This window comes from Fistularia commersonii, chromosome 6 (genome assembly GCF_037954325.1).
Source record: "Fistularia commersonii isolate RoL2024-O1a breed Wild chromosome 6, RoL_Fcom_v1.0, whole genome shotgun sequence".
NCBI lineage: Eukaryota > Metazoa > Chordata > Actinopteri > Syngnathiformes > Fistulariidae > Fistularia > Fistularia commersonii.
Genome location: NC_141289.1, coordinates 19666335 through 19692599, shown reverse-complemented (window position 1 = coordinate 19692599; position 26265 = coordinate 19666335). Strand labels below are relative to the sequence as shown.

The window sequence follows — 26265 nt, the reverse complement described above, 5'->3', positions numbered from 1 at the left end:
ACCTCAAGCTGTACGGATTCTGATTGGAGGATAAAAACAGAGCTCAGAATATGATTGGTCAATTATAATGTCAATCACAAAGCCGGCGCTGTTTGTGTTTTTGGTCATCCATCTCATCACGACACGCCTGTCGAAAACATCGCGTCTAAGTTAAAATTGAAATTTACATCTAGACAATTTTACATTTTATTTTATTATTTAGATGAATTTTTGGAAGTTCTTGCTTCATTCTGCAATGTCTCAAATAAACACTTTTATTTTATTAATAGTTATTTTGAGTCCTTTTCACCGCAACATACCGATTTAACATTTTTGTTGTTGATGATATCAGACCTTTAGGTCTTTTAATTGTCTCTTTTATTTATATTTATACTCATGTTTACTAATATTGTCATTGTTGTGCTGCTGTGATAAAATAATTTGCCCGTTGGGGATCAATAAAGTCTTATCTTAAGAGGGACTTGGATAATTTTTTTTTTTTTAATTTTCGCAATGATATTGTGAAAAGCTTTCCCTTATAATGTATAATATCTATGATATTTTGAAAATATTCCCACCCATAGAACCCCCCTGTGATTAACAGTTATTTTCAATCCTGATATTTTATCAAATGCAAATTTGACGACAAAATCAGGTTTACAAGGCCAGACTTATTGTTTCGAGAAATATATTTAGTAAGCAAAAAATACATTGTAATTTTTTTTTTCTTTGCAAGTTTTGCAAAGAGGAAAGCATTAGAAGTGAAAAGTTTCTTACAATGAGTCCTTTTGCAACATTAACCTAAATCTTTGGAATGCAATAAAGGGGTCCGAATTCTGCAGAAGAACTTTTTATATTGTCATTCAAGGCACAAAAAAAAAAAATCCTCATCACGTTACTATGGCAACATCAGCTCGGTCCTGTGAAGGGAAGCAGCACCTTTGGGGGTCACGGAGGTCAAACTGTGCAAGAGAACTGCAGGCGCCTTCACTTTCTGACATCTTCTGGATCAGGTTGGTACTGCAGAGACCAGGAAGATCTCCACAGCTGGAGGAAGCTGGACTTCACCGAAACAGCTACAGCGTCATCTGCTGGTGGGAGATCACCCACACCTGCCTGTCACGAAGAACACACGCTCCCTCCGTGGGTGCAATTTAAATTATGGACTTTTAGACTTTTTTTTTTTTTTTTTTTTTTAAATAAGTAGTTATTAATGCAGTCGATTCTGCAAGAAAAACAGAGTTGTAAGCAGAAGTTATCAAACACTAAGGAGGAGTTTTCCACCTTGTACCAAAAAAAAGGTTCCTATCGTCTATTTAAACATAATCTGAATTTTACAAATTCAATTCATAATAGCAGCGTAATAATCTGTGGCTCATAATATCCTGGAAAACATAAACATTTTGATCTGCATAAGGGAAATTCTTTTGTCACAGTAGCGTGACAGTTATAGTATCAATAAGTATGAATATAAATCCAAATTAAATGGACAGCGGAGAGAACAACAAGAACATTAAGGTTAAGAATGGACTACAGACAGTAACAAGACAGCAAGGGTGAAAATAGACAACCAAAACTAAACAACAACATAAACAGAGTGATGACAGAAATGACAAAAAATAGAATAGATAAACAAAAATAAGCATTGTGTGAAAAGGCTGAGACCAACACGGTTAAATACAGAGTAAGGGCAGATTATAACCGACTACAATTAATTAACTATAAATATTATAATTATATAGTGTATATGATAAATGTTATATTATGTAACTATTATAGCTAAAAAAAATACATAGACAGCTACATGAAAATGAAATCACAAAATATATTCACATGTGTATGTTTTTTTTCTCTATAAATGCAAGGCCTCCTTACGAGATAAAGCAATGATAAACATATAAAGATACCAAATATCTGCAATCTAATCCAACTTCGAACATCTAATCACATCTCTCGGGAGGGAAAAACAAACTGCTTATAATGCAGAAACATTTCAGCTGAAAAAATTTGACCGACATCGACATAAAGTTCCCGTTTGCTATCACCGCCCCTCCGTGCGAACCAGGTATAATATATTCAACGCATCTAAAGAGTGGGGATCGTTGTTAATCCCCGCCCGCCCGGCGCTCCCTGGTACAGATTCGAGCGCACCAATGCTGACTAACAACTGCAACATGAAACATTTCAGAATTTAGATGAAACATGATGAAAAAAAAAAAAAAGAAAAAGAAAAAACAAACTGCGCCGTTCAAACTTTCCACGGAGCAGAATTAAATGAAGAGGGGACTTTCCACAAAATTTACCTTCTCTAAAAAACACTTTTTTTTTTTTTTTTTTTTTTACTTTTCACAGTCTAAATCTGAGAAATATAGATTGAAGACTCAAAACGTTTATTGTCACATGAACAGTGTAGAAATGTGTTTCCCTGTACACTGAAATTCCGCAATGTATTGATATATGTGCTGGTAAAAGAGTGCAAACATTGTTATAATTATGATTATAGATATGGTTGATTAGGTTTTAGATGAAATTGTAAGTCAGGCATGTTCTGCATTTTTGATTTTGAAAAATTACTCATTGATTTATTCTTTTTTTTTAATGAATCACTTTCTTTGAAAAACATAGCAACCTCGCAGAGTTTTTTTTAAATAACACATGTAATTAGACGTGCGTCAAATTAAACAAATAGATAAAAAAATGATGTACTTTAATAGACTCAGACGTAAGTAAATGCACACAAAAAAAAAACTTATGTTTGTCTGTTTTAAGGAAACGTCCCTGATTTTGGGTAAACTCCTTTCAAATTTACGAATTAACTAAACCCAAGTTTTTGAAAACGATCAATGGTATTATTCGGGCAAATTTGCTCTGTGAAACCAAACTACTTCAAAATGTAATCAATAAATAAACTAAACTAAACATTAATTATTTTCTTGTAGATTGCGTAAGTCCCTCAAATTTATATATATTAAATCATTATAATTTCATTAGATTTTTATGTTTTGATGCCTCATGGCCCAATAAATCATCTCGATTTCTGCCGCAAACACACACACATACATATATGTGTGTTTATGTATGTGTGTGTGTATATATATCCAAATCCATATTTTTTATAATGTCCATCTATCCATCTCACTATCTATAAATTATTGATTCACTCGCATAACCAGAATGTCTTTCACTTGTCACTCTATGTTTGGAAAATGTTGCAAGAAAAAGAATAAATTAACATTAACTGAATAAAATACAAGTTAAGAAAAAAAAAAAAAAAAACACAGTCTGATTGGAGATGTGAAATTTTCTTTTTAAACAACATAACTTTTGTGAAAGAGCCAAACAAAATGTCAGACATCAGGGTCCCTGCTGAGCAGAATGTCACTGTGGAGACCGGCGATGTGTGTGTGTGTGTGAGGGGGTCCGTGGGTTAATGCGGGTCAACTTGGGGTCCAGCACATGAAATGAGGTTTTTGGTGAGATTTCAGGAGGGACGTATGTGAGTCATGAATGGACTGTGGGAAACAAAGATCTCAGTGTGGGAACGGAGCAAAAATATCAAGAGTCGCTTTAACATTAACAATAAACTGGCTTTTATTTACTTTATTTTACTCTATTCCTTGTGTTTCACTCACTGATGTCCTCCAAAATATCCCCGAAGAATATAACCCATTAATTCAGGAATTCAAGGCTGTTTATTTATTTTTATTTTTCTAAAAGATAAAAAAAAAAATCTGTTCATGCTCCGAACAGTAATTGCAAAAATTAAATGAATTCAACAATTAAAAAATGATCTCGATTCTTTCGCTGTTCTCTGTAATCTTGAAATCTCAAATTCAGTGTACAAATGAATTTAAATGTGATGTTTAATTTGAGAAAGCACGCGAAGACTGGCCTACTTTATTTTGCTCTATTCGTTTTGTTTCACTCACTAATGTTCTCCAAAATATCTCTGAAGAATATAACCCGTTAATTCAGGAATTCAAGGTTGTTTATTTATTATTATTATAATAAAAAAAATAAAAAAACAGAAAAAAACCTGTTCAAGCTCCGAGAAGTCATTGCAAAAATTCAATTAATTCAACAATTAAAAAATGATCTCAATTCTCTGTAATCTTGAAATCTAAAATTCAGTGTACGAATGGATTTAAATGTGATGTGTAATTTGAGAAAGCACGCAAAGACTGTCTTACTTTGTTTTGCTCCTGTTTATGTACTTTCTACTTTGAAAAAAAAAAAAAAAAAAAATCAGATTATAAACCAGCCGGTTTAACCCGGATGAGCAAACTGGCCTTTCAAAGTAGAACCACAACTCAACGAACGGGAAAAGTGTGGCGCTCGCAGCAGCGGCGGCGGCGGCGGCGGCGCCCTGTGAAGTTTATTGTCCCCGACGAGCAGCTGCATTTTGAAGCAAAATTTAAAAAAAAAAAAAAAAAAACAAGCCAAAAGCCTGCAAACAAAGGAAAGGGAAGGAGGGAGAAGGAGGCTGCAGAGAGGAGAGGCCATAATTCCCCGCCCACACCTTCTCTCCAGCCGGCCGCTTCCTGCTCCCTTCCAAATGAGGGCAGTTCCCTCCCACGCCACTTAGCGGCTGGCTTCCGCCCACCGCCCGTGGAGCCGCCCACCTCCGGACGTTGCCGCGGCAACCCATCACCATCATCGCCGACTGGAGCTGGAGGAGGACAGGCAGGGGAGGGGTCTGAAGCCGCCACTGTGAGCAGCAGCGAGCGTGGGCGTTCATGAGCTGAGCTATTCTCCAGAGAAAGTGTGTGAGCGTATGTGTGTGTGTGTGTGTGTGTGTGTGTGTGTGTGAGAGGAAGGAGGGACGACGGGAGGTTTGCGAACAGGACCTGCGTCAGAGTGAGTCATCAGGCGGTTTCACAATGTCTTGACGTGACGTCGATGCAAATGGCCGGCAAAGAGACTCATCCGACACAAAGAGAAGGAAGCTTTCGATGTTCTTCTTCCCTCCACCTGTAGCCGCTCTTCGCTCGCCTCGTTTCCAACGCCCGCGACCTCGCGCCGCTTCCCCCGCCGTCGTTTTGAAATCCGCAGACGGCTTCGTTTCGATCCGAACCCGAAAACTAACGTCGCGGCTGACGTGACCTTTGAGCGGGTTTTTTTAAATCCTTCACGGATTTCAACGTGCTACTTCTTACTCGATTTTTCTCGCTTAAAAGTTATTTCACGCTGTTATATGGACTAGCCTGATGCTAAATGCTAAATAATTAGCACGCATGATGGATATATAAGAAATAGTGATACTATATAACAAATAGTATCGTTGAGCTCTTCCATGTATAGGTAATGCAAACGAGTTAGTTTGGCAAGTTCAAGACAATCAGATTAAAAACAGCTAATGAATACAAATTGATAGCACACAGATGCTAGCAGACTGGATATCATCGCTAACAAAGGCTAACACAGGCTAACACAGGCTAACACATCCCACGGCTGAGGTTCTGTTGGATTTAGAAGCAAGAAACCCAGCATATCGTTTAACATCTGTTCCAAGATTGGTGATTAATTTAAAGACAAGGCTAACAGATGCTAAATGCTAAATGATTAGCACGCGTCATAGATATATATCAAATAATATCGTTAAGTTCTAGCATATCTGGGCAATAAAAACGGGTTAGTTCTGCAAGTGCAAGACAATCAGATTGAAAACAGCTAATAAATACAAATTGATGACACACAGATGCTAACAGACTGGATAACATCACTAACAAAGGCTAACACAGGCTAACACAGGCTAACACATCCCACGGCTAAGGTTCTGTTGGATTTAGAAACAAGAAACCCAACATATCGTTTAACATCTGTTCATATTGGTGATTAATTTAAAGACAAGGCTAACAGATGCTAAATGCTAAAGGATTAGCACGCGTCATAGAAATATAACAAATAGTATCATTGAGCCCTAGCATATCTAGGCAATAAAAACGGGTTAGTTCTGCAAGTGCAAGACAATCAGATTAAAAACAGCTAATGAATACAAATTGATAGCACACAGATGCTAGCAGACTGGATATCATCGCTAACAAAGGCTAACACAGGCTAACACAGGCTAACACATCCCACGGCTGAGGTTCTGTTGGATTTAGAAGCAAGAAACCCCACATATCGTTTAACATCTGTTCCAATATTGGTGATTAATTCAGAGACGAGGCTAACAGATGCTAACACACCGCTTAGAGATGCTAACACACGTTAACACTCGGGGTAGTGAAATCCCGCGGGTCACAAACATTGATCAGAGAACGCTCCTCACAATAGAGTTCAAAAAAATAAAGTTTAATGTTATGTGCTGTATAACAAATAAAATATATTAGTGTTTAAAAAACAGGTGCATAACTAGGTGAAGCCTAATCTATCACATGACTGTCGACAGTGAGGAAAACGGCGATTGCTGAGACGGCAGGTCGGACAGATTCTCTGAAACACAGACGGTGTTTGATCTGCTACTGGATGGACGGAGGGACTCTTGAGTTTTATCGCTGAAAAAGAAAATGGGACGGAAAAGGTTTTCGAGTCAGATTTGTTTTCGAGCCATTAGGATACGCAGATGTAATAAATCGTCTCGAAGGGCTTCGTTTAAAAGCAACCGTGATTTTCTTTCCATCTTATCTTAGTTTTTAATAATTTCCATTTTTGTTTTTTTTTGTTTTTTTTTTTTGCTTTAAAGCAAAAGTTAAAATCCCAAAGTTTGATTCACATTTTTTTTTTTTGTGAATTAAAAAAAAAAAAAATAGAATTACATCTTCTTGTGGATTCAAAAAACAGATTAAAATGTTTTGCGTTTGCAAAAAAAAACAAACAAAATAAAGACCCAAAAGTTCCTCCGTACAAACATTCCCTCCTTTTCACAACAAATCGTGGCTCCAAATCCTTGCTAGTTCCTTGCTCCGAAACGAAAACGAAACCAAAAAAAATTCACAGAACATGTGAGGGAAAAAAAAAAAAAAATCTTTAAATACAAATACTTACAAGAAAAATAAAAAAAAAAAAAAAAAAAGAAAAATGATGGGAATATTTGGACCCCGAATAGCGATGAGACGCACAGTTACTGGTCACGTGACAGAATGACTGGATCCATACAGAATGGCAAAAACACACTCACATAAATATTGCATTGGTGTGTGGAGTGAGAGTCATCTATCTGTGGGGTGGGGTGGGGGGGTCGAAGCATCTCCGACATATTTACACACACACTCACACACTCTCACACACACACAGAGTGAACACTTAATCAGTATCTACCTCTACACAGCAACACACCTTTTTTGAAATATGATGGCCATCACAGGTGGATTAAACACAGTTAAGAGCTAAGGCTAATCAACATTATCATCGTGTAAAGCGTGATTTTTTATATACCGGACACTTTCACACTTGTATCTTTTTCCTCGGTGACATTTAAATTTTCTTTTTTTTTTTTTTTTTTTTTTTTTTCTGTTGTTGTCGTCGTCGTTTTTTTGCTCCACGTACATAAACACCGTATCGACATCAAAATCTACAGCAAAGTTACACTTGACGGAAGGAGGAAAAAAAAAAAAAAACCTGGTTGAGAGATTAGGCTAGCACTATTTGTTATCACGGTACTATTTACAGATTCCAAGCTGCCGCTGCGCCAGAGAGCAACGATACACGATATATATATATATGTATTTTTTTTTGTATGCCGCTGCCAAAAAAAAACAAAAACAAATAAAAAATAAAAACCACACCTGTCGTCATAAATATTCTTGTTTTGGCAATGTCAAAAAAAAAAACGCGTGGTGGATTTTTCTTGAAGAGTTACCGCTGGTTCTGGCTGTAGGTCAAACAGAGCACGTTTGCTATTGAAAAAAGAAAAAAGAAAAAACAAAAATAGAATGTGGGTAGCAAAAAAAAAAAAAAAAGCCCTGAAATTAGAGACGTGTGGACAGACCCAAATAAATTGGTTTAGGATTTCTTCATTTCTTTTTAAATCCAGTGTTGCTTTGGTGAATCCAAAAGTTTTAGTTCCTTATTCAGATTTTTTTTCCCTCCAAGTACAAACTGTTATTTTAATAAAAAAAAATGACATCTACACGATGAGTCTTTTTTTGTTGTAAATCAAAAATGTCTAACCCGAAATACCTCGAAAGTGTCATTTTAGGATTAGACTGAAATTACTGGATCATATTTGCGGGAAAAAAAACACACCTTCAAGTTATACTCCTGTCGCACAGATGCCACTGCAGTGGTTTACTAGATTAAAAAGTGAAATAAACTTTAAGCTCGGCTACTTTACATCGATTTCTCAAGCGACCTCCAATCGTTGCGCAGAAGTTTAGCTCAGGGTCGGGCAGGTCGACCACGCCTGTCCAGCTCTTCTGCTTGAAGGTGAAGGATTATGAACCTGATCGAGGGGCTGAATCCGAACTCAATTTCCCGACGCTTGCGGTAGAAACGCGACCGGCGGCGGCTGAATCTTTGGCTTTCTGCCGGTTGAGTTCCGATCTGCAGATGCGGTCAAAGATTTCTCAGTGAAGCTGGATTATGGATATCGGCTGAAGATGTAATTAACCTTGCGATTGATTTAAATTCTTTCAAAAATGACCTGAAAAAAAAAAATCTAAAAAACTCCTTTCTAAAACAAAAAATCTGCATTTGTTTATCAAATTGTTTGGTTTACTAAGATTTACTGGTTTGTATTACAAAGAAAAAAGATTTAATTTGAGTTCCTGAAACGACATGAGAATAAGAAAAAGGGTACAGTTATTGGAAAAAAAATAATTTGGCTTAAAAAGGTTCCCTGAAAAATAGAAAAAGTCCATTATGTAAAGTTTCCTATTTTTTTGAAGAATTAGAAGGTGCAAAAAAGCCAAATAAAACGTCAAAGCAGTTATATACATAAGAAGGAATAGGTGAAAACTCCGAAACCTTTATTTCGATTGTTTTTTTTTAATATAGAGTGAATATAATGAGCCACGAGCCTTGCACCGACGATCGAACCCAATCCTGAGTCGACGGGATCGCGGCACATTTGACGGAAGAGAGCTGCCGAGGCGACAGTAGCGCTGTTTCACCCTGTTTCTACGTTAAAATGTCCCTGTAAGTCAACGGAAAATCGTCAGGAAATGCACTTTAATGTAAAGCACATTGTGTTGACCTGACAAATCAAGTGAAACCGCTCCGCCTTGCCTGAATGCTACTATTAGCATGTTTGACTGTGTCTCCGCTAGTTAGCATAGAGCTCACATTTATTCTATTATCATGAGCGAAACACGCAAACGCGTCCGACGTTCATCGTTTTAGGTCATTAACTCCTGACAGAACGAGACGAGAAGCCGATGGATGTTTCGCTATTTCGCATGTACCGCTATGTTTATCAAATATTGTCAAAAAAAAAAAAAAGTACTGCTATTGTTTATTTCACAGAAATAGAAAAAAAAAAAAAGAGTTTTAAAGAAAGATTTCCTTTCTTTGCTCGTTTTGCTAATTCCTTGGTCTCTGGCTCGCTAATATTTAGCCCCTCTGTCGCTAATTCTTCAGGGAAGAATTCATCAGAAATTACAAGGTCATTTTCAGGTAATACACCGATATAGCAGACATCTAAAGTCATGATACAATTACCATCTGCATGCTGCGCCTAAGGATGAGACAGTGGACCAATAAAAAAATTAAAATCCGGCGTCAGAATTACATACGTGTCCATACTTCCATCATGCAGCTGTGGAAAATCGACCAAACGGACTGAAAGCCACAACAAGAACCCTCCAGATTCTACAAATTCTGATTCTTTTAATACTAAATATTGTTGTACGTAGCTTTATGCCATTCATGTGCGCTCGAAAACACGGAAAGTGTCGACACACTGCAACCGGGTCACCTATTTTTGCTCCGAGAAGCCGCTTCTGAATCTAGGTTTGAGTTCGGATTCAGCCCCCCCCCTCCCCCCCACGTAAAAGCCTGCAAACCTGGCTGTCCAAATAAAAACGAGAAAAACAACAACCAGGTCGAGGTTAGGAGTGTACACGTCTGCCACGGATCAAATTATATGTACAATCAGTCCACAGACAAAGACCTGCAGAGCGGCGAGGGTCTCCTGGACATGCTCTCTAGGAGCTTCGGCGAAAAACCGTAAAGGGGAAAAAAAAAAAAAAAAAAGAAGGAAGTATACAACGACAAAAAAAACAAAACAAAGAAATTTACATTAAACAGAAAATGAAAGAAAAATAAATGCTATTCATGAGGCAACGTTGGTTGTTAAGGCTCTACTGTGGCTGTGCTTGCTTAGTATCTATTGACGGGTAGTAACTGCATACTGTCAAGTGTGAGTAGAATGAATGTTGGGGGGTCGGGAATGAGGCGGGAGGCACTATGTGGAGTCTTCCGGCTCTGACTTGATGGTCTTCTTCTCTCCGTTGCTGGGTGCTCGCTGTGACGTCCCGTTTTCTGAAGGAGGACATGCAGAAAAAGAGCGGTGTCATCGGCGAAGAAGTTTAGAAATCAGATTTAATGAAAGAGGATGTGCTTTTTTTTGTACTTTGTCTGACAATTTCTGTCCGGCTTGTTTCCTCTGCTAATATGATGCCTAGCATACCGCCGATCCACTGTGCCATAGGTGTCAAACTCTGGCCCGCGGGCCAAATTTGGCCCGCAAAGCCATACCAGATCACTATTAGAGCTAGCTCTCCAGTATAGTCTACAGTCCATGTACCGCTAATGCTAAAAATCCCAAAATTTTCTGCTGATGTTTTGGCACGAAAATCACAACAGGACCCATAAACGCCCTCTCCTCTGTTGACAGTAGTCATAGCGACCTTATGCTAATGCTGGCACCCTGCTACTTAGGCAGAAAACGGGATTTTGCATGTGTGCAATATATTGTATAGCAGGGGTGGGCAAACTATCTGGCTCAGGGGCCGCATTAATTTCTAAAATTTGTCAGATGGGCCGGGTCAGCACAAGATATGATACGATATAAAAAAAAAACCCCACTTATTTGTTAACCAGCTTGATTTAATAAAAACCAGCTTGGTTTTGATATCTCTGACGTTTGCATGATATTCATGTGTGTCAGTGGTTCCACAGTAAAGGCTAAATCACGAAGCCAATCTGTGTCTTTCAGCTCAGGAAAATTCTCAAGTAGCTCCAAAAATGAAATAATCTCCTGTTTCATTGATCCAATCATTCAATCATTCACATCAAGTATGAATTCTGTATCAATCTTTGGCGGGCCGGATTAAAAAGACCAACGGGCCAGATGTGGCCCGCGGGCCGTAGTTTGCCCAACCCTGTCGTATAGTATTAAGCTATGCTTGTTCCATATGTAGTTTTTAAGCAAAACTTGTTTGGGTCCATATGAAAAGGTTCATTGTTATATCAATGTTGGCCCGGTTTTGAATGTTGTCCCACTGTGTATTTGAGTTTGACACCCCGGCACTACGCGGATCATTTCAGTTGCAACGATAAATTAATCCAGCATTTCGATTCTTTTCCACGTTCAAAATATTTCCAAGGATACCAGCCAAACCTATGGAAGGTCCAACCAACAAGAAAACCTCTGAAGCTAAAAAAATAATTTATTCTGCTGAGGAACATTTTAATTTCCATGCACACACACCTCACCTAATTCCAAAAAAATTGTGTAGCGTTTTGGAATTTTCGATGTCACCAAAGCATTTGGATCATAACAACAACAACAACACAACATGGACTCCAAACACTTCGCCAAATTCACCGACCTGCTGCTGGTGTTCTGGTTTCATCTGTGTTGCTGCTGCTGCTGCTGTTGTTGTTGTTGTTGTTGTTGTTGTTGTTGTTGTTGTTGTTGTTGTTGTTGTGGTTGCTGTGGTTGTGATGGCGTTTCAGCTCATTGGCCAGCTGCTTCCCCAGCGGGAGGTCCCCCTCCTGCATGCTTTGACTAACCACCCGCAAGTTAATGGGTCGTTCATCTGGAGGACACAAAGACACGGACATGAGGAGCTGCTTCCTGTTGGGCGGCGTGTAAAAAGATTTAAGATAGAAAAAACTTTGTGGTCTGATGATTTCCTGCACTTTTTACAAAATTCTCTGCAACTGGAAGTGGGAGTGAATAATTGACAGTTTTGGACAGAATGCATCTTGTTTTGGAAGGAAATGAATAAGTACACAAAGGAAATGCAGAGCGTTGAAATTCAGCAACAAAAAATAACAAGGTAGATCAGAAAAAAGGCATTTTAAAAAATGTATTTTAAGAGGTTGCTTCATTTTTTTTTATGTCTGTGGATGTTCTTAGTCATCAAGGTCGGGGTGAATTCTTGTCAAAATCTTCTTGTCATGGCAACTGAAGAATTTCAAGTCCAGTTGCCACGACAAGAATTCATTTTTCATATTTTCAAGGTCGAATGTTCCTTAAAGACTTGACAAAGAATGAAGTACAAAAAAAAAAAAAAAGATTTCTTCCCAGGTTGTTCTGTTTTCTGTCCGATGCTAATGCTAATGCTAATCCTGGAGGTTTGAAAACAGGATTCAATCCAAGTATGACCTCTAGATTGACTTAAGGGTGGTAATAAATAAAGAATTTTTCCCAGTTAAACAAAGAAAAAATTAGAAAAACAGGATTAAAAGAAAACAGGAGTGAAAATTGCTTCATTTTTTTTTTTTATGTCTGTGGATGTTCTTAGTCATCAAGGTCGGGGTGAATTCTTGTCAAAATCTTCTTGTCATGGCAACTGAAGAATTTCAAGTCCAGTTGCCACGACAAGAATTCATTTTTCATATTTTCAAGGTCAAATGTTCCTTAAAGACTTGACAAAGTATGAAGTACAAAAAAAAAAAGATTTCTTCCCAGGTTGTTCTGTTTTCTGTCCTATGCTAATGCTAATGCTAATCACGGAGGTTTGAAAACAGGATTCAATCCAAGTATGACAATTAGATTGACTTAAGGATGGTAATAAATAAAGAATTTTTCCCAGTTTAACAAAAAATAAATAAAAAAAACAGGATTAAAAAAAAGAGGAGTGACAGATGCTTCTTTTTTTTTATGTCTGGATGTTCTTGGTCATCAAGGTCATGGTGAATTCTTGTCAAAATATTGTCATGGCAACTGAAGAAATTCCAGTCCAGTTGCCACGACAAGAATTCATTTTTCATATTTCCAAGGTAGAATGTGTCAAATGTTCCTTAAAGACTTAACAAAGTATGAAGTACAAAAAAAAAAAAAGATTTCTTCCCAGGTTGTTCTGTTTTCTGTCCGATGCTAATGCTAATGCTAATCACGGAGGTTTGAAAAAGGACTCAATCCAAGTTTGACATTTAGATTGACTTAAGGATGGTAATTAATAAAGAATTTCTCCCAGTGAAAAAAACAGGATTAAAAAAAAAAAAAAAAACCTAAATACCAACTACTTATATTTCTATTTGCGCCGGAGGTTAGTGACAGTGGATTAGTTTCTGTGTTTTCAAAACAACTCTCCAGATGACAGCAGAACATGAATAAAAGATCCTGGCGTTAGACGTCGCTTGTCACGTTTTCACCTGCCGGCGGGGAAAAAAAAACCCTAAAACCCGACGGCGACTCCTCATCTAAACGTTCGTTGTTACACCTCATCAAAGTAGGGGGGCAAAAAAAAAACAAAAAAAAGGGACAAGACGGAGACGGAAGAAGTGACAAGTGACGGAAAAGCAGAAGAAAGAAAGAGGGGGAGGAGAGAGCGAGGCAGGGAGATGGAAAAAGAGAGAGAAAGAAGGGAGACGCCCCCCTCAGGGCTACTGGCTTGAGGTAAACAAACGTGGGCGTGATAATTACAGGTGCATTGTGGGATTTGTGGGAGCAGCGGTATAATGAGCTGCTTGAGTGGGTGAGGGAGGAGAGGCGGGGAAGTCAGACGAGGCCCGGAGGAGAAGGAACATCCTGAATAATGATGCACCTTCTCTGTGAAGTCGCGGCGGGGAAAAAAAACGCTCACGTTAGAAAAGCTGAAGGCCGCCGAGGCGAGGCGTGGAGAATCAACCACCCAGAGCGGTGGGCGAGACGCCTCCCGCGCGACCGACAACCTCGGCAGATTACACACCGCTCAGCCTCGGACGGCGTTTCCAACAGCAGACGGATTTCTATTCGATAAATCCCCGTTTTTTTCAAAGTGTCAGGTATTTGGAAAGCGTCGCACATGCGGGATTGCCTCGGAAAATTTGAATAGTGTGATGCAATTCTGTGATGCAATTAAAAAAAACATTTTTTTTTTTTTTTTCATGATATTCTAATATTTTGAGATAAGATTTTTGAGTTTTCTTAAGATGTAAGCCATAATCAGAAATATCAAAATAATAAAGCTTGCAATATTGCAATTGCTTTGCAAGGAATCCAGAATAAAGGACATTTTGGTTTTGTTTTAAAAAAAAAAAATCCTTTTTCATGATATTCTAATCTTTGCATATAGGATTTTTGAGTTTTTTTAAGATGTAAGCCATAATCACCACTATTTAAATAATAAAAGGCTTGCAATATTTCAGTTGATTTGTAATGAATCCAGAATGTAGGACATTTTTGTTTTGTTTTTAAAAAAACAAAAATTACCTTTTCATGATATTCTAATATTTTGATATAGGATTTTTGAGTTTTTTTTAAGATGTAACCCATAATCAGCAATACTAAAATAATAAAAGGCTTGCAATATTTCAGTTGATTTGTAATGAATCCGGAATGTAGGACATTTTTGTTTTGTTTTTAAAAAAACAAAAAATTACTTTGTCATGATATTCTAATATTTTCAGTTGATTAACATAATAAAAGTCTTGCAATATTTCAGTTGATTTGTAAGGAATCCAGAATGTAAGACATTTTGGTATTGTTAAAAAAATAAATAAATCCTTTTTCATGATATTCTTATATTTTGAGATAGGATTTTTGATTTTTTTTTAAGATGTAAGCCATAATCAGAAATATTAAAATAATAATGCTTGCAATATTTCAGTTGCTTTGTAAGGAATCCAGAATGTAGGATATTTTGGTTTTGTTTTTAAAAAACAAAAATTACTTTTTCATGATATTCTAATATTTTGAAATAAGATTTTTGAGTTTTCTTAAGATGTAAGACATAATCACCAATATTTAAATAATAAAAGACTTGCAATATTTCAGTTGATCTGTGATTAATCCAGAATGTAGGACATTTTTGTTTTGTTTTCAAAAAAAAAAAAATTACTTTTTCATCATGTTCTAATATTTTCAGTTGATTAAAATAACAAAAGGCTTGCAATATTTCAGTTGATTTGTAATGAATCCAGAATGTGGGACGTTTTGGTTTTTGTAATTGCATTACAGAAGATAAAGAACTTCATCACAATATTACAATTTTCTGAGACAGTCCTGTAGAATTACCGCTACCGCCATCACGGTGATGTGCGGTGACTTCATCGCAATCAGATCTACAAACATATGAACCCTACAGGGTAGTTTGTTCACCATTTGACCCGCAGATTATCTCTGGCTCTGCCTTTAATTATAACTTCCTGCTTCGATATAAAGTCCAATTTAGAAAATTGTCCATGTTTGGATTTGTAAGCCTCTGTTTTGAAAGTGAGAAGAGGAAAAAAATAAATGGACGGGTGCATTTGACTTGCTAACTCGAGTTTGCTGTCGCTGTATCTTGCAGCAAGAAGAATCGCTGGAATCATGAGCGCCCCCTACAGTGAGGCAGGAGAACTGCGTGCCTCACTTAGTTTCATGAAACTAGTAACACACAAGAAACTAGTAACACACATACAGTTGTTGACAAATTGGAAATATAGTTCATAAAGCTAAAGTGTTTAAACATTTCAATCTCGTCATCCAGACAGACAGCAATCTTGAGGCTCAACAGTCGGCGGCCTCGCTGCATGTCTCGTCTTAGGATTTGAACTGCAAATACGATGATTTTTAATTAAAAAAAAAACATCAAAAACTTGTGAAGTTCAATGAAAACTACCTTTCCAGTGCAAATCACTGATAAATATAACCATTTCATTCTTTTATCTGTTTGACATTTTTTTTCTTTCCAGGATTGGCGGGTGAGGCACGGCCTCTCCTGCCTCCCCTGACTGCTCCATCATATGTGCATTTGTGTTTACGTTATAAGCAGAAATAAATGGTGGAAAATAGTTTTTATTTTCTGTGATAGAAGGAGACAAAAACAAAGAGGCTTTCAAAAAATGTGTCTCACATTGGCATTGATTAGATGATTAATGAGAATATAATTATTAGATTTACATCCAGCACTATGTTCTGCCTTGAACATGCGCAATACCTCAATTATGGAGCATATTCTGTAAATACCTATTGGCATTGTTGGTAAAAACCCGTATTTGTGCCCTACAAATGCTTATTTTTGAATATAATGCTTGTTTTATGTGAATATGCACTATAACAAGAGAAAGAACAGATGTTTTTTTTTCCAACTCGCTGAGTTCAACCAAACTTAACAAAGATGTTTCTGAAGCCGCAAACACAGAATGTGACCTTTCACACAGAAAAAAAAAAAGCTGAAGTCGTGAAAAAGCTTTTTGTTAGATTAGCAGCGGCGGCGGCGGCGTCGCCCTTCACGCCCTCCTACCTTGGTTGTCTCTGCCGGCGTCGGCGATGGCGCCGTTGGTGTTTTGGACGTCGTTGAGGTACTTGAGGGCGGCGGGCGGGATCCTCCAGTCCAGAGCCTGGAGACGCTCCTGGACGGCGGCGTCCTGCAGGATCTCCATCTGCCTCGCCAGCAGACGCTCCAGCTGCATCTGCCGGAAGTGAACGTCAGTTAAGGAACCGTTAAGAATCCAAAATTATGTCCGAATTTTTTGGTCTTTTTTTTTTTTTTTTTTGCATCAAAATGTGCATTTTAGACACTTTTTTTTTTTTTTTTTTTTTTTTTTTGACCAGAGGAGAAACGGAGGGTCAGAACGGGAATGTCTTCCTGCAAGGCGACCGTCAGGGAGAATTAACCCATCTTCATCCGAAGCCGTTCGTCACTGTCGCTTTCCATCACGTCGATGAAGACTCGCTTCTTTTTTGACGGCGTGGCGTCTGGAAAGAGCAGCGGCTCCCGGGGGGGCCCGGCGGTTTTGCAGGAGCAACCGTGAAATCCCTTCCTCTTCGTCTCATCGGCGTGTTTTTTTTTTTTTTTTTTTTTGAAAATCACATCACGGATGACAAGTGGAACCGCGCAAAACATCGCACACGTGCGTTTCCACGCCGAACGTAATGAACGATCACGAAGCTCTCCTCCTACACGCCGCCTCTAATTAGGAGCGAGGCTCACCGGCGGCGAGGAAACCGGCGAGGAGCTTGGCTGGGATCGAACCGGATGCCGACGTCAGCCGGAACGGACGCCATCTTCTCTGGAGGAAGGCTGGAGGTCTCAGCCCTCTGGAAATATACTTAAAGCGTCGGTTTTTAACCTTGTTGGAGGTTCTAAACCTCACCCGTTTCATATCCGTTTTACATTTTGTGCACAAAATGTACCGAGCATCGACATCACTGTGTTCAAAGAGCAACACCGGCGAAATGTGATTTTCACACAAAAATAATAATAAATACCGACTGCAAATCAGTTTGATTTCTGCTGCTGTTTCTGTTCTTCCTTTTTACGTCCGGAATCCTCGAAAACGAAAAGATAAAGACAACGTTTGCTCAACTCGGCCACTGACATTATTAGTTTGAAGGGATTCAAATATTAAAAAAGGAAATCGATGCCGACTTAAGACACGATAACAGGATGATTTTAAATTTCATAAATTATCGGACGATATTATGGCGAATTTCTTGCTCAAAAAAAAAAGTAAAATACTGTTGATTTGTGATTTTAGAATTCTTTCCACTTCAGTCATGGCGGTTTTCTTTGACTTTAACAAATAAAATCCCTTATAAATGGGAAAAAAAGCTGAGGAAAAATACATTAATTATAACTCATTAATTTGACTCAACAATTACAAAAACAAAAAGTGTTTTTTTTTTAGCCTCAACTCCACTCAGGAAGCTTCTGACTTGAGTGAATAGTCAAAGATTTAACAAAAAAGTACCAAAAAAGTACCTTTATCTGCACAATCCTGGAACAGAACTAGGATTTCCATTGCGTAAATTCATTTTATAAACATTACACGAAAACGTTTTGATTCCAGCAGAGACCTCCTGCACAGCCGTCCAGTTGAAAGTTTTACAAATTAAAACACTTGCGATCCGTCATTTCCTGGATGACCTTCGAACGTGTGACCGAAATAATAAGAAATACAGTTCTCCTGCGGTGTTCCTAATGATTCGGGCAGCGTTCGGCATCACGTGCGTCGTAACTTAAACCTCGGGCTCTTCTTTGGCGACCTGAGCTGTTTCCCAGACCTCCCTAATGTTTGCACGCCGCGAGGGGGGAGGGTCAGCTTCCCTTTCACTCGTCCGCTCCGGCCTTTTTTTGAGCTCGACGCCGCCGTTCGTTGCGCTACGGCACCGCTAGCTCGGAGAGCTAATTTAAAGTAAATAACTCCACCGAGCAGCGTTTTGCGTAACATGGGCTTCTCCTGTTCGGTGCCGTCGTGGCTGAGGTTATGAAGGAAATGATTTCCGTGCAGGAGATTTCAGTCACGGCGGCTCATCTTTTATAAAATTTTAAACCTTAAAAAAAAAAAAAAAAAGAAATCGTACCCATTTATTGTCCAGGATTACAGATGAAAATTAGCTATAAGCTATAATCTGGTACAAACATCTCTGCCTCTGTGCTTAATGTATTTGTACACTGTCCTAATAAACTTCTAAACAAAAAAATTTACTGTAAATTGTAATAAATTATCTGTATATATTTTCATAACTGTGCAATATTTCATAACAGCTACATGCACAATATTTTTCTTGTGCACTCCTTTTCTTTCACTTGGTATTTAAGAGCTTAAGACACTTTACAGTTTTCACTTGTTACTTAAGACACTTTATAGTTTATTTGTATTTATTATTCTCCCCTTTTTTTTTACCATTTATACAATTTTTCTATTATCATTTATTTTTGTTATTTTTTTTTTGTAACTCCGGCACAACGATTTTCCTTCGGGATAAATAAAGTTATTCTTATTCTTATTCTTATTTTTGAAGCTGTTTTTGTCGCGAGCAGAGCCTCCATACCATTATGGACGCCTTTTGAGAGATGAGATGAGAACAACTTTATTTATCCCGAAGGAAATTGTTGTGCCAGAGTTTCAAGTAAGAAACATAACAGTAATAGATAATAGTAGAAAGGAGGAAGAATAAGAAATACAATGAAATATGAATTGTCTTAACTGTTAGCTGTAACTACAAAGATTGAAGATTCCCTGCGGCTGAGGGAAGAGGAATTAAAAAATTATTTAAGTATTATTAATTATTAATAATTTAATAATATTATATTATTAAATTATATTATATAGTATTATATTATTTAATAATATTATTGATTAATACTAATTATTAATAATTATTCAATTATTTATTTAAAAATACTTAATTATTTAAATAATACAAAAATTATTTATTAATTATTTAATTATTTAAATCAATTAATACATTATTTAAACTTATTTAATTATTTAAAATTAATTAAGGAATTAAAAACTTTTCAGCCCCCCAGTAATCCCGCTGTCGTCCTCCGGCTATCGGAGATGTCATAGGAGCTTTGAAAGCGTGCAACAATCACGCGGCGAGGTAAGAAAACGACAGGAATCAGATTTTCCGGAGGATGTTCTTACCTGCAGGTTCCTGCCGATGCTCTCCTCTCCTTTGGATTTGGCGCAGGCCAGCTGTTCCCTCAGCATCTCCTGCCTCATGTGGATGGCCTGCAGCGCCTCCTGGATGTCGAAGAAGTTCTCCTGAAGACGCCAAACGGGAACGTGTTACATTCGTTTTCTGTTTTCGCAGCCGCGCAACCGATTCTGGCGGCTAACGTCTGCCGCTAAATAAAAAAACGCTTCATTTTAATCTCGCCGCAGAATGTTGGTCACAAGATAAACTTTCCCGGCACGTTGAAAGATTCAGACAAATTCTGGATTCGTTCTGAAAGTTCGATAAGCCGCGGCTTTTTTCACTTAATGCGGCTAATTTATGGATTTTTTTGGGGGGGGACGCTAACAAGCTTCACGCCGCTAAAACATTTATCTTTGTCTCATCAGACCGATGAAAAGACCGGGAAATGCTGAATCCGTTCAACTTCGACACCGAAGAAGACGATTTTGGCGGTATTAGTGCGCCGGAGGAAGACCGAAATAGCGATCGGCTAGCCGGCGCGGCTTATATTCAGGTGCGCTAAATAGTCTGGAAATTACGGTAATAAATATTCATCTTAAGCCGGTGCGTCTGCTGGACGATGAATGAATGAAAAATTCATGAAAACATAAACAGCTACATAAATTGAAACAATAACACGTTTGTGTATTCTTTTTCAGTTCTGGGTGTTCCCGAATTGTACGCTACTTTTTTCAGATTTAAACTTTCAGCTTTTTTGACCGAAATCAACAGAAATTGAGTGATTTGATCAGAATATTCCTTTTTTTTTTCTATTTCCTGATTTTAAATCGGCGTCCGCCGGCGAAACGTGGCCGAATTATAGACGTTCAAAGGTTTTTCTTATTTTTTTTTCCCCCCTTTCTCTTGTTTTTGCAGCAGGTGCCGCTTCATCTGCTGCTCTTCCCCCGGCCCCGACGTCCCGGCGGAGTTCCCGGCAACACGTGTTTTCGATTACAGGCCTTCGGACTGAGAGAAGCCATTCAGAAGACGGAGAGAACGTCAGGGGACGAGCACTGAGAGAAGCTTTGTACTCTCCTCCGGTCCCTGATCCTCAGGGCCGACCACCAGCCGCACATCACTCCGAATTGAGATTAAAAATACATCGGAATCGGGGAATTACCGGCCTTTCCCATCCAAACGCCCGGCGATAAATGTTCAGGGCGCTTTACGTATAGATAGATAGATAGATAGATAGATAGATAGATAGATAGATAGATAGATAGATAGATAGATAGATAGATAGATAGAAGGATGAAAAATTGACTGACAGATAGATAGATAGATAGATAGATAGATGGATAGATGGATGGATGGATGGATAGATGGATGGATGGATGGATGGATGGATGGATGGATGGATAGATAGATAGATAGATAGATAGATAGATAGATAGATAGATAGATAGATAGATAGATAGATAGAAGGATGAAAAATTGAATGACAGATAGATAGATAGATAGATAGATAGATAGATAGATAGATAGATAGATAGATAGATAGATAGATAGATAGATAGATAGATAGATAGATAGATAGAAGGATGAAAAATTGACTGACAGATAGATAGATAGATAGATAGATAGATAGATAGATAGATAGATAGATAGATAGATAGATAGAAGGATGAAAAATTGACTGACAGATAGATAGATAGATAGATAGATAGATAGATAGATAGATAGATAGATAGATAGATAGATAGATAGATAGATAGATAGATAGATAGATAGAAGGATGAAAAATTGACTGACAGATAGATAGATAGATAGATAGATAGATGGATAGATGGATAGATGGATGGATGGATGGATGGATGGATGGATGGATGATAGATAGATAGATAGATAGATAGATAGATAGATAGATAGATAGATAGATAGATAGATAGATAGATAGATAGATAGATAGATAGATAGATAGATAGATAGATAGATAGATAGATAGATAGATAGATAGATAGATAGACAGACAGACAGATAGATAGATAGATAGATAGATAGATAGATAGATAGATAGATAGATAGATAGATAGATAGATAGATAGATAGATAGATAGATAGACGAATAAAATCTAGATGAATCCATGGGAAAAAAAAGTTAATCTGGATCTTTTAGTTTGGATTCTGTGAGAAAACAGAATGTTCTCCAAAAAATTCTCCAAACAGAGCGTTTGTGTTTGGCGAGGAAAGCAAAAGTTACGGTCGAAATAAATAGGAAACGGATGCAAATTCATTTTTGACGCAAACCTGCTACGTCTGGAAATAACACCCAAGTAACTATAATAGTATCTGCATGCAAGAGTGAGGAGGACCTCAGGCTCAATTATGAAACAAAGGAGGTTCTGCTTTTTTTGGAAAAGAGAAGAAGAACTATTAGTCAGTTCGAGCAGCTGCCACATTACCTGGTTTATATCTATACCAGTTGCGGGCAAACTACGGCCCGAGGGCCAAATATGGCCCGCTGGGCTTTAAAATGCGGCCCGCTAAACGTGATTTTATAGAATTAAATTTATTTAACCTTTTCTCAGAAGCGCCTGCATTCTTTATACATATTGACATTTGCCGGATGCGGCGAGTCATTCTTTGAATCCTTCTTTAAAAATAAGCAGGTCAACGAAGCAGGAAGTGAACAGCGGGTGGTTTGTATTTAAAAAGGACTGGACAACAAAATATTGTTGAACTAAAGTCCGATTAGCTGCCTGATACGCCAAGAAACTGCTGCGGTTTTCAAAGAAAACAATATCAGCCGTCGCTTTGCCAAGAAGCATGCTAACATGCTAAGAGTCGAGTACCAAAGCAAGTTTTAGGCTAGCCTTCAAATTAGCCATTAGCCATGTCTTTAAATGCTTGGTTCGACCTACAAACACCGGCAAAGTCCGTCACAGATCCGACTGAAGTGACCTACATCCTCGGATCCATCCAGAGAATAACCACAACAAAACGAACTCCAGACTCTTAATGGCGAAAATCTTCAAATCATTTTATATGTATATCTATATAATATCTTATATATATTAGTTCACACAAATACTCCATCCATCTGTTCCTGGCCCGGCCCCTCTGGCAAATTTTAGAACCCATGTCGGCCCGTGAGTCAAAAAGTTTGCCCGCCCCTGATCTATATTTACATATATACACTGCTCAAAAAAATAAAGGGAACACTTAAAAAACACATCCTAGATCTAAATGAATGAAATATTCTTATGAAATACTTTGCTCTTCACACAGTTGAATGTGCTGACAACAAAATCACACAAAAATGATCAATGGAAATCAATTGTATCAACCCATGGAGGTCTGGATTAGGAATCACACTCCAAATTAAAGTGTAAAAACAAACTCCAGGCTGATCCAACTTTGATGTAATGTCCTTAAAACAAGTCCAAATGAATCTGTGTTGCTTCCTGAGTGGACACTATGATTTCACACAAGTGGGATTGACTTGGAGTTACATTGTGTTGTTCAAGTGTTCCCTTTATTTTTTTGAGCAGTATATATATATATATATATATATATATATATATATATATATATATATATATATATATATATATATATATATATATAAAAAAACAGAACGTTTCGTTTGAGATGACATTTAAATCACTCATTAAATTCATTCCCTTCCTCCTCCCTGTTTCTTTCTCGCATTGTTTTACTGGATCGATTCACTTTTTATTTTGTTTGGGGGTTCAAATCAATCCCTGGCAGGTTTTTGGGGACGAAGATCTCACCTCTGTTTTGATCCTCTTCGGTGACGGCTCGTCTCGGTCTCCACAGCGAGACCTGAAAAACATCATGCCGTGACTTTAGGGTTGGAGTTTCCTGCCTGGTTGGGTTGTTGTTGTTCTTGTTTTGGGAGAAAAACGTCTATTTGGTCAGTTCGATAAGCTATCAAATAACTCCAGGCGTGTCGTACGGAACTTAAGAGGCTTTTTGTTTGAATCTCGATACGAAACGGATTTTAAAAATGCCGGTTGCCTTCATTTTCTCTAGAACATTCTGTCCTTTTCTGTCAAAGACGTCGGTCGGTTCGTCGGAAAACCGAAACTTTGTGGAACCTCGTCCTGCGATCGTGAGCCTCCGGGTCCGTCTGACGAAAGACACTTTATATTTCTAAATATTAAGGAGGAGAACAAGATAGAAGATAGAAGAACATCAGCGAGAATGACAGGAAAGGTGTACAAGACAGTGGTGAGACCAGCGATGATGTTTGGACTAGAAACTGTTCCAATGACCAAAAGACAGCAGGCAGAACTAGAGGTTGCAGAGATGAAGATGTTGAGGTTCTCTTTGGGAGTGACCAGGATGGAGAGGATCAGGAATGAGTGTATCAGAGGAACAGCACATGTTAGATGTTTTGGAGAGAAGGTCAGAGAAGCCAGACTGAGATGGTTGGGTCATGGACAGAGGAGGGATAGAGAATATATTGGTAGACGGATGCTGGAGTTGGAGCTGCCAGGCAGGAGGTCTGGAGGAAGAGCAAAGAGAAGGTTTATGGATGTAGTGAGAGAAGATATGAAGGTAGTTGGTGTGAGAGAGGAGGATCCAGAGAATAGGGTTAGATGGAGAAAGTTGACTCGCTGTGGCGACACCTGACGGGAAAAGCCGAAAGAAGAAGAAGAATCTGTCATAGGGGTGCAGGACATGTATGACCGAGCAAAGTGATGATTGAGATGTTTTGGACATGAACAAAGGAGTGTAATAATAATAACACTCCTGTGGCGACACCTGACGGGAAAAGCCGAAAGAAGAAGAAGAAGAAGAAGAAGAAGGAGGAGAAGATCTAGCGATGACCCGGCCGCCCCGATGCCGACCGGACGCCGGCTCTTACTTGCTGGTGCGGTAGGTGTACTTGTAGGTGACCTCCCTGGAGATCTGCCTGGCCAGTCCGAACAGCTCGTCGCGGCGCGTCAGGAGCGCCATGTCCCTCATGCAGAGCTGAGCCGCCGCCTCGTTCACCGTAAGCTGCAACAGAAAGAGCGAAGACCTTCACGACGGGAGCGTTTGACCTCCCTGCCGGCGGCCGGCGGCGCGAGCTCCGACCTCATGCAGCGTCAGGTGTTTGCCGTCTCTCCTCTTGGAGTCGAAGCGTCCGTAGATGGCGCTGTATTTTCGGATCTCCTCCTCCCTCCGCGGGTCGTCGTCGCTCATTTCGAAGATGTGTCCGATCATCTTGGCCAGTTTCTTGTTGCCCTTCAGCTGCTCTTTGACCTCGGCCAGGTCGGTCTTGGGCAGCCCGGGCGCCATCCTGTCCACGCACTCCAGCACGGACTGGACGGCGGCGGCGTCCAGGGCCTCCAGCGCGTCCCTGGGCGAGGACGGGGAGCCCAGATCGGACGGGGAAAGGCTGTGCTCGCTGTCGTTGCTGTGGCCCGACCAGAAGCGAGCCTCGCTGCCGCCCTGGAGCGGCGACCCCGCCGACACTTTGTCCCGCGCCACGTCCAGCTTCCCCGGGTCGGCGCAGGCGGCGACGGCTTTGGGTAGCTTGACGCTGGCGGCGTTGGAGCGATCCTGGGCGCCGAGCAGCGTGGGCGAGCCCTCGGGCAGTTTGTACACCGGGATGCTGCACACCGGCAGCGTGGTGAGGGGCTGGTTGAAGATAGCCGGGTTGGTGACCCAGTCGCGCAGCGCCTTCTGAAGGCGCCGCACGTGCAGCGGCTTGCTCGCCATCCCCACCAGGGCCATGATCTCCAGGAACTCCTCCTCCCCGGCCTCGCAGAGCTGCTGCACATCGTCGCCGCCCTGCTGGATGAAGGCCTCGTAGTAGTAGAGCAGGTTGGCCCGCTGCAGGATCCGGTAGAGCTGCAGCTCGCCCAGGGTTCTCGGCAACACCGCCGCCATGCCTGCCGGGGGATTCACGACGCAAATTAATTCACCGACACGAGGGGAGCTTTTTGAAACCGTCTCAAGTGTAAGCGAAAGAAACCAGAAGCTGCCAAACTTTACCTGTCACATCAAAAATTGGTAAGAACCGTGTACTCCAGAGACCCGAATGATATTGCTTCCTGAGGTGACCCGGTTTCAAAGTTCTCGCAGCTCCTCCCGGACCCAACGATTGTGCGATTGGTCAGAAATTTGAAGTGAACGAAGTAGGAAAATCGATAGAACGCATCGAACGAGGCACAAAAAGACACGCGAAATGGCCTGGAGCTTTTTCGATAAAAGCGTCCGAGCGCATTTTTTGGTTTTTGCTGTTGATCCCGTTCTCCCCGGTTCCTCTGCAGGAGTTCTCCAGGGCTCGATCCCGGAGCCCCTTCTACTTGCCATCCCTCTTGGCTGAATCTTCCATAAACATAAAATCAACTGTCATTGTTACGCAGATGAAACTCAGCTCTTTATCTCTTCCAAACCTTAATTCCGCCGCCTGCCTCATGGAGATCAAGTCATACTACATCTTCAATTTTCTGCAACCTAACAGCAACAAAACTGAAGTTCTTCTTCCGGTTGCAAGCCTCCGCCATTCACAAATCTCATCGTTTCTTCATCAGCATTTTAATCGACTTCATAAGAAACATCCACAAGCCGGGAAACGCTTCACTCTCTTTCTTCTCCGTTCCGACTACCGTAAATTTTTG

At 39.5% G+C, this 26265-nt stretch overlaps 1 protein-coding gene across 1 annotated transcript; it reads right to left on the bottom strand.

Moving 5' to 3' along the window:
• Positions 1-10290: 10290 nt before the first annotated feature.
• LOC147233586 (NGFI-A-binding protein 1-like) lies at positions 10291-25532 on the bottom strand. Its single transcript, XM_086148552.1, has 7 exons — positions 24734-25532; positions 24522-24655; positions 23422-23473; positions 19654-19773; positions 16521-16689; positions 11694-11903; positions 10291-10401 (listed from the first exon to the last, which is right to left on the bottom strand). Exons 1-7 carry the CDS (start codon positions 25529-25531, stop codon positions 10325-10327), a joined length of 1560 nt encoding a protein of 519 aa, XP_086004678.1. The 5' UTR covers position 25532; the 3' UTR covers positions 10291-10324.
• Between the last annotated feature and the right edge of the window lie 733 nt (positions 25533-26265).